A 12,881-nucleotide genomic window follows, 5' to 3' on the forward strand; every position below is an offset into this window, starting at 1 on the left:
GGGCAGTCAGCCTTTTCCTATCGAGCAGCACATGCCTGGAACACTATACCCACAGAACCAAGGAACATGACATCTCTCAGCTCTTGCTTATGTGCTTTTGTCTGTGCTTATGTGTTTATGTGCTTATGTGCTCTTGTATGTTTTCATTTAATGTTCTTTATATACCATCAACCTGCCAGGGACTGCTGTCATAATCTGGAGTTGGGGTTATGTCATTGTCTTACGATTTGTCTGTGCTTATGTGCTTTTGTCTGTGCTTATGTATTTATGTACCTATGTGTTCCTGTATGTTTTCTCTTGATGTTTTTTATATGCCATCAACCTGCCAGGTACTGCAAATGAAAACTAGCCTGTACGGCTAAATCTGGCACTTTTAGATGATGGACTTAAGTGCTCATGTTAATTAATGTGCATTGTCCCTTCTTAAATAAATAAACTCATGAACTCATTATTTAAATTCTCTTTGCAGTGATCTGTAGCATTGTAGTTTATGTACTGACTGTATTTTGTATTTCCATGACTCGAAATATATTACTTTATTCATTTTGTCTATTTTAAGTGCGTTTTGGGAAGGATTTGTATGTTGTTATTTTGGGATTTTTTTGCTGTTCAATGTATGTGTGACAACCACTATTATGTGGTCATCATGTGGACAAACAAGATATATCTATTTTTGCTATGCTTTGTTCTTCCTTGTTTTTTTCTTTCCTTAAGTGCCAATGCAAAAATGTCTTAGGTGTGCTAGTCTTCTGGAGAGACGGCTAAATCAAACTGTATTGTAACAAATGAGAGTGTGCACTGAACCGACCCAAAATAAAAGGGGATTTGATTTGGGTGACAAACTGAAAATGCAATAGAGGTAGAGTTCAAGCTTTAAGACAGGAAATAGGTTAAAATGAAAGATGGATAATGATTTGACAGATCAATGTATTTTTTTTTTAATAATTTCATGCTTAGGGAAGTATTGTATTTTTTTTACATGCAAAAAATAAAATGATTACAAAGAGAGAACTCTTTTATGCACATGCTGGGACAACTTAAATAAAGATAGTTGCAGAGGATTCACAAAAGCCAACGTCTCTGTCTCATCCTTTCCTTTTGTTTTTCAGTTTATAACTGTTACAGCGGTACGGACACCTGGTACCTGTAACATACTGTATGTGTTGTGTTGGTATGAATCTGAGTCTGATTCTACTGGGTGGTTCCAAAATTTGATTGTTCTCTTTTTGATTTGAATTAAGAGGGGAAACTGGTCCTGCATTTGAGATTTGGGCAGTTGCTCTGTACTTTGAGGATGTTTTTACAGAACTCTAACTGGACTTTTTCAATTGGGTTTGAGTCCCAGTGCTCTTCTTTTATTAATGCAAAATCTGAACAGGGCAGGGGGTCTGGAAGACCTCCCGCAGAATAAAAACATTAATAAGCCATTTCCTGCTATATTTTTTTATACATTTGGTTTGTATACAGTGATGCTTGATTCTTAATGCTACATTAAAGAAGCCAATTCATTTAAAGAGATGCTATAGGCTAAACACAGAAGAAGTGTCTGCAAAGTCTTCATTTCTTTTTTGTAAAATAACAATTCATAGGTTTCATTGCACAAAATAGACAGACAAATAAGCTAGTTACATGAAAACATTATCAATTAATTTTAAATATCATAGTTCTTTTTTTTCTCTAACGTTGCCCTTTTGCTTTGGCGTCCTACCTGTTGCTGTTGCTCTGCTGACACTGCTAACAGTTTCATCTTCAACTAGAAGGGCACTAGAGCGCAGACCTCTGCCAAGGTTTGTGCTATTATTGCTTGTTCATATCCGGACCGGATCCGCTCCAAAATTTAATGGGTTCTTCCTTGGCCCATGCTACACCCTCGACAAAGTTTCATGAAAATCGAGCCAGTAGTTTTTCCGTAATATGCTAACAGACAAACAAACAAACAAACGGCACTGAAAACATAACCTCCTTGGTGGAGGTAATAATCTGTTGAAAAAATCTCTCTTTAGCTTTGCTAGACAGCTTGCCAAATGTTAAACAGTTTCAGGGAGAAAGAGAGAAACCTTCAGTACACAGAATACAAAATGGAACATTAGCCAACCTAAACAGTTGTTAGCTAGCTAGCTAAATGTTAGGTCACATAATTTTTTGCCTTTCACCTCTGGTGGAGACACAGTTAAGGTCTAAAGAGAAACACACCTGTGTTTTTTTTCCTTTTCTTTGACCATAAATTGTGCAATGTTAGCTGGTGTTTCATGGTTCAAACAATTATGCTGCTGTCACTCCAATCACGATCGCATCTTCCATCGTCTGTGGTACATAGTGCAGACCAGAGCCACTGAGATAGAAAGAGCGTCACCTCCATTCACTTCATCAGGCAAATTATTTTACAGCAATGGTGGATAATGGAGACCCACAATAGTTCCAAACATCAGGAGCTAGCAACTGCATCACCACAGGGAAGCAGTGTTTCAACTGCTGCTGTTGGTGGTAATAACTATAAAATCAGTATTACTTTTGCTACTTATCTTTTTATCACATTTGAGTCGAGTTAGCAAAATGTTTTGGAGCATTTCATCTTAATTCCACTTCACCAAATTTCTATATTTAATCAGACTATGTTATTTTATGTACGGAAACAGATTAATAGAGCAAAACAGTAACGTTAAGCTAGCTAACGTTAACAATCAATTTGGTTTTAGGTTAAGTTACATTCTCTTACATTCTATAGGCTATACATAGGCCTATTGATATTTTGGTAGTATTAATATTGATTCTGGATCTGGTGGATGGGTCAGGTTAATAAAGCATGCTTAATTGCATTTATAATCTAACCCGACTTGTAAATGATTTATTCTAGTCCTGTTAGCTCTTTGTCTAAGACTCTTACCATAGACTTAGTAACACCGAAGTAAGAGAGTACATTTTTTATGTACTCATGCTCTATGTGCATTGATGCACCTCAATAGTTAAATACTGTCACTGGTCACTGGTACCTTCCTCTGGGTCTAGAGCCTGTACTTTAGAAACTTGAATGATTTTGTAGAACTCCAGATCCACCTGCTGACCTGAGGTCGCAGGTTCGATTCCCCCTCTGACCTGGAAACTGGAGCACCAAAAAAAAAACTTTCCAGCTGACTTTTTTTTGCCTTTATTTGAGGTTAATGGAGAATGACAGACAGGCAGAGAGAAGGTAAAGGCCGGATACAGTGCATTGTAAATCACTGCACCTTCTTCCTTAGATAGAAAGCTCTCTAACTAAAGACAAACTCCTGTTTCCATGTTCACTATATTATTTATATGAAAATATTATAAATGAAATATAACATTATAATTAAAGTCTTATTTGAATTATATTCTAAATAATATCACAAAATATTACATTTTATATTATAAATATTGATATTGAATGTTACTCATAAAATATTACTAAAGAAATAAAGGAGATTTATTAAAAATGTTATTCTAAAAATATAAATTGGTATTAAATATACTTATACAGTTATGGGTGAACACATTGCAGGTGTAAAAACTTTATTTTCACCAGCAGACAGACAGGAGATACAGTACTGAAGAAAATTACTGAAACTTTAAGTTTGAGTCAGACTGACATTCATGTTGAGTAAACAGTGATTCTGAATGGACTCCATTACCCAGAAGCCACCTGTGACATCACACCAAGGCCTTTAGCGCCACCAGCTGTCGATTTGAATCTATAAAGTGCAGAAATATTTAAAAACCAGCTGGATTTCCTGAAGAAGCACACAACCATCATAGTCAATGGGAAAAGATTCTGACTTCCATTGTAAGTCAGTGGAACAGGGAGGACTCTACTGGAAGTCAATGGGACAAAAATGATCTTACTTCCCTTGAGTCACTGGAAGAAAAATGCAGACAAATTCTTGGTTCTACTGTAAGCAATAGAAGGGAGATGAAAATGAATGGGACAAAGATACTTTCAATTCCAATGTAAGTCAAAGGGACAGATTTATAGTTCCACTGCATATCAATGGGACAGATTCTTAGTTTCACTGCAGGTTAATGGGACAGACTAAGTGCTATTGTAAATCAATGGCGAAAAATTGACTGTTGTAAGTCAATGGGACAAAAACTATTTTAGTTCCAATATAAATCAATGAGACAGATTCATGGCTCCACTGTAAGTCAATGGGAAAGATTTTTAGTTCTGTTCTACATCAGTGGGACAGATTGTGAATTCCACTGTAAGTCAATGTACCAAGAGAATCATTGGGTTTCCAAGTACTGAACACAAGCTGAGATTCAATTACAGCCGGACGGTTTGTAGAAAAAAAGTTTCAGATTTATCCAGACAGACGGAAAGAGAGGAAGAGCAAGAGAAAGAAGAAGGGAGAGAGAAAGAGGAAGAGAGAGAGAAAGGAAATGGAGAAGTTTTCATTCAGCGGTCCAAAACCAGACAACCTCAGCAGGAAACAGACTGAGCTGCTGAAGGCAACAAAACATCGACTGCATCAGCAGCAAAATATACAACAAGACGCTGGTGTTCATATGTCTGGAGTTTATGAGTTTTCTGTCTGTAACTAGTTCATATTGATTTGGTTAATTGTTATGTTCAAACATTATCTGAGCTACGAAGGCGAAAAAGCCTCATTCTCAACCAAAAGCAATCAAATGCCAAAGCAGTTTATTGATTCCAGTATTTAACATGGTGATATATTAGCTCTTCACTATGTTTCTGCTATGATTAGTTAGCTTTGACTTTATTATTCATGTCCATTCCAGGCCGTCCATGGAACCGTCCATGTGGAAACACCGGTGCAGTTTGTACGTTCCACAAAACTGAGTAAATGTTTGTTTACATTCGCGCTTTACATTACGTTCACGTTACGTTCAGCTATAAGATGCACTCAACACACATCAATTAGCTAGTGCTGCTCCATGTCAGCCTTATCCAAAACATCTGAAGTGAACAGAAACTGGTTCACTGAGTTCCAAAATGGTAAACAAGTCCAGATGCTGTACAGGCCCACGGTGCGTGTGTTGAATTCCACCAGCTGCAGCCACACTGATCTATCAGAAAACGGACAGAATTATTGATGGATAGATTTCTGTCCATTGGGCTGTTTGGGAACGTCGACATGATGGCGAGGCAGCAGCCTAGCTTTGCTCATAACGGAGCTGCTTCATAGAAAAAAGAAGAAACAGATTATACAGTATAAATTAAATGAAATAAGAAACTGACCTGGAAAACCTACAGTCATCCCAATGTTATACAAGGCTTTCTCTGTTTTATCTTTATTATGGTTGTACCGTTGTGTCTGGGATCGCCACTATTTCTTCCAAAACAAATGTAGGAATGCCTCTGATTGGCCAACACATGGTGACGAGTCCGTCCAGAAAAACAACTGGGCTGAACTTTCTGTTCATCAAAACGGATGGAAATCTGACGGAGACGGACGCATCATCAGTCCTGCTGGACGACAGACAGCTCTTATTAAAAAATATTTGAAATAAACAGAGACCGAACCTCCTTGAGATGGACAGACACAACGGATCAGTGTTGGCGCAGCTAACAGAACTTAAATACCACAGGTGATAAAGTTACCTGTCATTAAAGTTTGTAGGGCAGCAGAAGACGTGGATGTCTGTAAATTAACGGCAGAGAGTGGGGCTCTGTGGCATTTATCAGTGTGTGAGACTGAATGGCTTTTAGCCCATAGGCGAGAGACCAACTCTTAGTCAAAGACGCCCTCTAGAGGCCATCTCACGAAGCGCATCATCTCACGAAGCGACAGGTGTCTGACTGACTGCCTGACCTGAATTTGGCTCCTCATGCCCTCGGCTGCGCTGAGAGAAAAATGACCAGAAAATGACTTCAAACAGCTCTGCAGCAGAATCCAGGAGTTCTGAAGCCAAACGATTGTGATTCCGATCGAAGACATTTCTTTTTTGATTGAAACTCATGTGAGTAAGTGAGTAAGTAGTCTTATAAGTGACTTGATGCAGAGCTCTTAGTGTGACGCTCTACTTGATGTGAACATGTGGTGTTTGGGAGTGCGCACGCATGAACACTTTCGAAAAGAACGGCTGAATCCTGGAGTAAATATCGGCTTCTGCTGCAGAGCTGTCACTGTTTTGTCTTTCTTGGAACTCTTCCTGTTCACTTCAGTTTTGGAGAAGGGAGACAGGGAGAACAGCTACCTAGCCGTGTGTTGTGTGGACATACAAACTTCAGTTCCGGTGTTTCCACTGAAGTGAGGATGAGTAAATAATAAATGTTACCCAGAAATGAAAAAAAGAGTGTATTCAGAGTTCAGGACCTTCGGCCTCTGTCTGGGCTGTGAAGCGAGACGGATCGGGCCTGCGTCTCGGCCTCTCAGTCCCGGGTCTCGGCGGGCGGCTCGTTGGGCGGGGGGATCTTCACGTCGGACGGCTCCACCCCCCAGATCTCACGGGCGTACTGCGAGATGGTCCGGTCGCTGGAGAACTTTCCGGAGGCGGCGATGTTGCGGATCACCACCTTGGTCCACTCTCTAGGGTTCTGCAGGGAAACACAGAACACCGGCTGCTGGTCTGCAGAGTCTGGATCCAGTATGAGATGTTCACTATTTGAACATTTACAGTTAATATAGGAGGTTTCAGTCCCTGGTCGACTGAATTAGACTCTTTTACAGTCTGGATTCTCACCAGCAGGGGTTTGATTCCCACTTGTGAAAAATGTCTTCATGTATCCTGATACTTTCAAGAGCTTTGAAGGTATAATATCATCCTCAAAACAGCAGATAACCTTCCATTCAGCAGATATCAGATATCATTATCTACTGGTTTTAAATTAGTTTAAAAATACAGAAAATGTGGGAATCATCAACATTTGAAAACACACCCAGCTAAACTCTGTTTTCCAGCTTTTCAGTCTGACATAAATCTTACAGAGCAAGTATTATCAAGCTGATGGAAGTTCATAAGAATGTGGCTTTTCAAAGGGAGAAAAGCATAAATTATATTTTTTCTGAAAATATAATTGATTTTTGTTTCTGTTGGTTGTCAGAGTTTACCCTGCTTTTTGTTTAACACTACATCACTGTTGTGTCTGATTTGACAACTGGTTTGCTTTTTTTTGCTTTTTTTTCATCATTTTGAGTTTTCTGCTTTTATTTTGACTGTCAAAGCACTTTGTAAAAGCAGTCGGAGTAATCAGTAAGAGTAGGAGTTTCTGGCACAACCTCACCTACTTCCAAGGTGCATGGAGAAGGGAAAAAGGTCTAAAAAGGTCAAAACTCCAGCAACACTTGTAGTATATCGAACAACTTTATTGTTAGACCAACGCATTTCGGCTTGTGGCCTTCAGGCCCTGGTGAAGGCCACAAGCCAAAACACATTGGTCTAACAATAAAGTTGTTCAATATACTACAAGTGTTGCTGGAGTTTTGACCTTTTTAAAGCACTTTGTAAACTCAGTTTTTAAAAGGTGCTATATAAAGTTATTATTATTATTAACTGAACACAACATGACACTCCCTGACTGTACGTTACCTTGTACAGCTCGCTGACTCGCTCCTGGCAGCAGACGTACGCTTCGTAATCTGCAAACACCTTAAACCTGAAGAGAGAGAGCAGGAGAGTCACAGCAGAGAGATGAGATGAATAAATAAAGACTGATACACTGCTTTAGATTTAACCTTTATTTAACCAGGCAAGTCAGTTAAGAGCAGAATCCCAGAGTTCCTTGCGGTTGCGTCCGTGTCCCTACCTGTCGTGGTTCAGCAGCATGGAGACCAGGTCGCTGAAGAGGCCGGGCTCCGCCGGGCTGAAGAAGCCGGTCTGGATCTGATCCAGGGCCAGCTTCAGCTCCGGCAGGCGCTCGTAGTATTCTCTGGCGTTGTAGCTGCAGAAACACAGGAGGAGTTAGCTTGTTTGCTCCACAAATTATTTTTAACCATCAATCAATCATTATCAAATGAATATTTGAAACTTTTTGGTCTCATTACAGTAAACCAGTGACAGCCTGTCTCACAGCAGCAGTATTGTTGGTGCAGTGACTCTTTATTTGGATCGTCCAATGTTGATATGCAACTATCAGGTGATAAAAAGCAGCTGTTCAACAAATTGTGATTGACTGTTTGTTGTGGTGCATCTCTACTAGGCTTGGGTGATATTCAGAATTTAATATTGCGATGCTGTCCTGCCAAAATACCTCAATATACGATATTATCAAAGGTTTTTCCCATTTTGTCTTTTTTTGTACTCTATTTCTTCTAAATTACATCAACTTTCTAGGCTATTAATAACGATAGTTATTAGGGTGCAATATTCGATACCATGGAAAATATTGCAGAAAATATTTTGTGATATTTGCAAAATATCGCAACATTCAATATTATAAAATATCGGCCCAGGCCTAATCTCTATAGACTATGTAACCCTGACCTGACCCTAAGCTGACTCCCAGTTATGAGAATCACTTGAAACTCAGTAACTTTTTAGTGAATCTTCCACTTTTTTGTGTGATTTCCAAGAAACCCGAGACCGGACCCGGGACCCGGGACCCGTACAGGTTCGGGTCCACGTTTTATTATGGTCAGTTGGGTCCAGGTCGGGTCCCGTTCTGTTACCGCGGGTCCCGGGTCCGTTTATCATTATGTGTAATACCCGAGTGGATCCGAGAAGACCCGTGATCAGCGCCGATCACGTGACGAGACGAGAAACACACAGAAGCGCTGTGTAACTTGCGTGATGATCAGGCTGACCTGGGATCAGATTACAAGAGCGAAAATAAGGTGAAAAAACGTTGAGCAGCGCCAGCGATTTGGAGCAGAGGAAAGGCACAAGATGGAAACGTTCTTCACTGAGGTGAAAAATAAGATCATAAGTTTTAATCATCCATTTAACATGCAATTTAATTTCCTTGTCACTTAGCCTGTTGTAGCTGCTAGATTCCATGATGGAGTCTCACTGCCATCTACTGGACAAACTGTAGAACGGCACAACTCGGCAAGTCTTTCTGTTATTTTGATCTCCTTTTATTAGGCACCATATGTTGTATCCAACATGATAAACGTTTTTAGCAGTAGAACGCCATTTTTAACAGCAATTTTCATTACCAGGTCCATAAAATAGACGGGTCTTGGGTCTCTCTCCTCTCGGACATGCACCGGGTCGGGTCTGTAATATCTCGGGAAAAAACGGGTCGATATATATAAACATCGAACAAAAAGTTCGGAACTTTGTGTTTGGTAGATTATCTCTCTGTTGTAACAATGCTTCTTGGCAATACATTTTATACCGTTGGAAAGCCTGTTTATTTCCCTTTTAAATGGTGCCTCATTTGTAAGGAACATGCATTTGTGGGATGAGCAGCACAGCTGAGTATGTGGGTTGCGCTCATGAAAAATTTGCCAAATCTTCTCTGCCAATGCCAAACAGCTTATTCTGCTGTTGCTATTGACTCTTGTTTTGAGCTTCCGGTCCCCCAGGTGCTGACAATCAGGTACCTGATTGGCACCTGCACTGGAACCTGAACATGTGGAGGAACGTTATGTTCAGCGATGAGTCCAGATTCTGCCTACGGAAGTTGGATCGTAGGGTCAAAGTGTGAAGAAGACGGGGAGAACGCTATGCTGATCGCTGCACCGATAGAGTAACACCTTTTGGTGGAGGCGGTGTGATGGTGTGGGGCGGCATCTCCATCACTGGAAAAACGAGGCTTGTCATCATCGGAGGCGATCTCAATGCAGAGAGATATCGAGATGAGATTCCGCAACCGGTGGCGATCCCATATCTCCACAGTCTGGGACCGAACTCCATCCTCCAAGATGACAACGCTCGCCCCCACAGAGCGGGGTTTATCAGAGACTACCTCCAGAATTTGGGAGTAGAGAGAATGGAACGGCCTGCCAACAGTCCTGACCTCAACCCAATTGAACACTTAAGGGATCAGCTTGGGCGTGCTGTTCGTGCTAGAGTGACCGACACAACCACGTTGGCTGACTTGTGAGAAATCCTGGTTGAGGAGTGGAATGCCGTCCCACAGCAGTGTGTGACCAGGCTGGTGACCAGCATGAGGAGGAGGTGCCAGGCTGTTGTGGCTGTGTATGGTTCTTCCACACGCTACTGAGGCTCCTGACTGTTTGTTAAATGAATAAATTGTAAAATTGCCAGTATGTCTTGTTTCTTCCTTGTTACTGATAGACTTCAATCATCCAATCCACCAAACAAGAGTCAATAGCAACAGCAGAATAAGCTGTTTGGCATTGGCAGAGAAGATTTGGCAAATTTTACATGAGCGCAACCCACATACTCAGCTGTGCTGCTCATCCCACAAATGCATGTTCCTTACAAATGAGGCACCATTTAAAAGGGAAATAAACAGGCTTTCCAACGGTATAAAATGTATTGCCAAGAAGCATTGTTACAACAGAGAAATAATCTACCAAACACAAAGTTCCGAACTTTTTGTGCGATGTTTATATTTAAAAATTATCGGGTCCAATCAGATCTCGGAACGAATTTCCCAGGTCCATTAGGGTTCGGGTTCGTCATTTTGGACCCGTGAAGACCTCTAATCTGGACTGTCCAGATAAACTGAGACGGTTTGTGCTGGTGTTCCTCCACATTAAGACTACATTTCCCATCAGCCCCTGTGCGGGCCCGCTCACCCCCTCCTGTCCATCTCCTCCACCTCCTCCACCCTCATGCCGAAGATGAAGAGGTTTTCCGGCCCGGCTTCCTCGGCCATCTCCGCCGTGGCTCCGTCCATCGTGCCGACGGTCAGCGCTCCGTTCAGCATGAACTTCATGTTGCCGGTGCCGGAGGCTTCCGTCCCGGCGGTGGAGATCTGCTCCGACAGGTCGGCCGCCGGGATCACTGGGTAACGGGGCGAGAGGGGGAGGGGCCACGACACACAGACGGGTCAGGTGGCGTCCCATGGTTCTGCAGTTTAACCTACTGTCTGTGATTCTGTCTGTGAGTTCTGCAAAACCAAAAATATGAGACTCTGCTCTTACCTCTCTGCCATGAGACTGTAGCTCTCTCTGTCTCTCTCTCCTCTCTTACCTCTCTTTCTGTCTCTCTCTCCTCTCTTACTTCTCTCTCTCTGTCTCTCTCTCCTCTCTTACTTCTCTCTCTCTGTCTCTCTCTCCTCTCTTACTTCTCTCTCTTGCCTCTCAAATTCAAATTCGCTTTATTGGCATGAATGTCACAACAACAATATTGCCAAAGCATCAAGAACCTCTCTCTCTCTCCTTCTCTCTTCCAGTGAGACTCTGTAGTCTCTCTCTCCCTCTCTCTCTCTCACACGTCTCTGCCAGTGAGACTCTGTAGTTTCTCTCCCTCTCTCTCTCTCCTCTCTTACTTCTCACTCTTACCTCTCTCCTCTCTCTTACTTCTCTCTCTCTCTCTCTCTTACTTCTCTCACCTCTCTCTGCCAGTGACTCTATAGTCTCTCTTTCATTCTCTCTCCTCCTCTCTCTCTCTCACCTCTCTCTGCCAGTGAGACTCTGTAGTTTCTCTCTCTCCCTCTCTCTCTCTCTCTCTCTCTCTCTCTCTGCCAGTGAGACTCTGTAGTTTCTCTCTCTCCCTCTCTCCCTCTCTCTCTCTCTCTCTGCCAGTGAGACTGTAGTTTCTCTCTCTCCCTCTCTCTCTCTCTCTCTCTCTCTCTCTCTCTCTGCCAGTGAGACTCTGTAGTTTCTCTCTCTCCCTCTCCCTCCCTCTTCCTCTTCCTCTTCCTCTTCCTCTTTCTCTCCCTCTCACCTCTCTCTGCCAGTGAGACTCTGTAGTTCTCCAGGTAGATCAGCTTCAGTCTGTCTCCCACAGCCGGGTCGTTGTTGATCACCTGACCCACCGAGGTGATCAGCTTGATGATCAGCTTCGCCATGTGGTAGCCGGGGGCGGCCTGGGGGGGGGATAAAATTGATCAATATTGATCAAATTGGTGTTTTATTAGAGCTGATCTGTGGTTGGTGGTTGTTCAGTGTTTGTGATGTGTAACTTCTTCCTCTTCTTCTTCTTCTTTACATTAGATATGCATTAGATATCTGGCTTCTCTCACCTTTCCTCCAATCATCACTGTTCTGGGTACAAACTGCTTGCTGGGATCCTTTTTAATACCTGGAAGAAAAAAAACGAGACAAATAAAAAAGATAAGATAAGATAAGATAAGATAAGATAAGATAAGACATCACTTTATTGATCCCCTTGGGGAAACTCAGGTGAATGAATTGAATGAATGAATCGCTCTGGATCTAATATAGAATCTGAAGTTTGTTTGAACTGCAACTTTATTTCTGTCTCCTGTCTCAATTCAGTTCAATTCAATTCAAAGGGTCTTTACTGTCATGGGAAACATGCGTTTACATTGCCAAAGCAAGTGTGAAATAAAAACAAAAAATGTACGTACAATTAAAGATATACTAGAATAAAGAAATGTGTAAACAGAGCTGTGTAACATTGCAACATTGCAATCAAATATATAAATAGGAATAGGTAAAATTAACTTAGAAATACAAACAGAAAAATTGTGCTTTTGCTGATAAAAATATATATACAGATAAGAAAAGATAACTTAAAATAAAAATAGAAAAATGTGGACATTGCAGTTAAAAAATATAAATACAAATAGGTGAGAAAGTCTGACTGACAGAAAGTCTCTGTCTGACTGGCTGCAGTTCCCTGACTCACAGACAGAGGGCGACACAGTCTGACTGAATGGAAACTGTTCTGTCTTCAGGTCTGTTCAGTTCAGCAGCTTCACTTGGTTTGTTTTAACAGAATTTAAATCATCCAGACTCACAATAAAAAGAGAAGACAAAACATTATCTGTGCTGGTTTAAAATTAGTTAAGAATTTTATTTGTATTGATTTTAACTGTTTAAGTGTCTGATGATCTAAATTCAAGAAAAATATTTAGTGGA

The 12,881-nt window shown here is 41.3% G+C and overlaps 1 protein-coding gene across 1 annotated transcript; it reads right to left on the reverse strand.

The window, feature by feature from the left end:
- Window positions 1-3,138: 3,138 nt before the first annotated feature.
- On the reverse strand, window positions 3,139-12,078 carry LOC139639762 (glycogen phosphorylase, brain form-like; the record flags this gene model as incomplete). Its single annotated transcript, XM_071513911.1, has 6 exons — window positions 3,139-6,514; window positions 7,507-7,573; window positions 7,724-7,858; window positions 10,629-10,836; window positions 11,722-11,863; window positions 12,020-12,078. Coding segments are annotated over 6 exons (776 nt in total), but the record flags the coding sequence as incomplete, so codon positions are not given.
- Between the last annotated feature and the right edge of the window lie 803 nt (window positions 12,079-12,881).

The sequence above is a fragment of the Centroberyx affinis genome, unplaced genomic scaffold (assembly GCF_046629955.1).
Source record: "Centroberyx affinis isolate AG114_WGS23_722 - 3 ecotype Tasmania unplaced genomic scaffold, CSIRO-AGI_Caff_v1 ptg007663l_1, whole genome shotgun sequence".
NCBI classification, from domain to species: Eukaryota; Metazoa; Chordata; class Actinopteri; order Beryciformes; family Berycidae; genus Centroberyx; species Centroberyx affinis.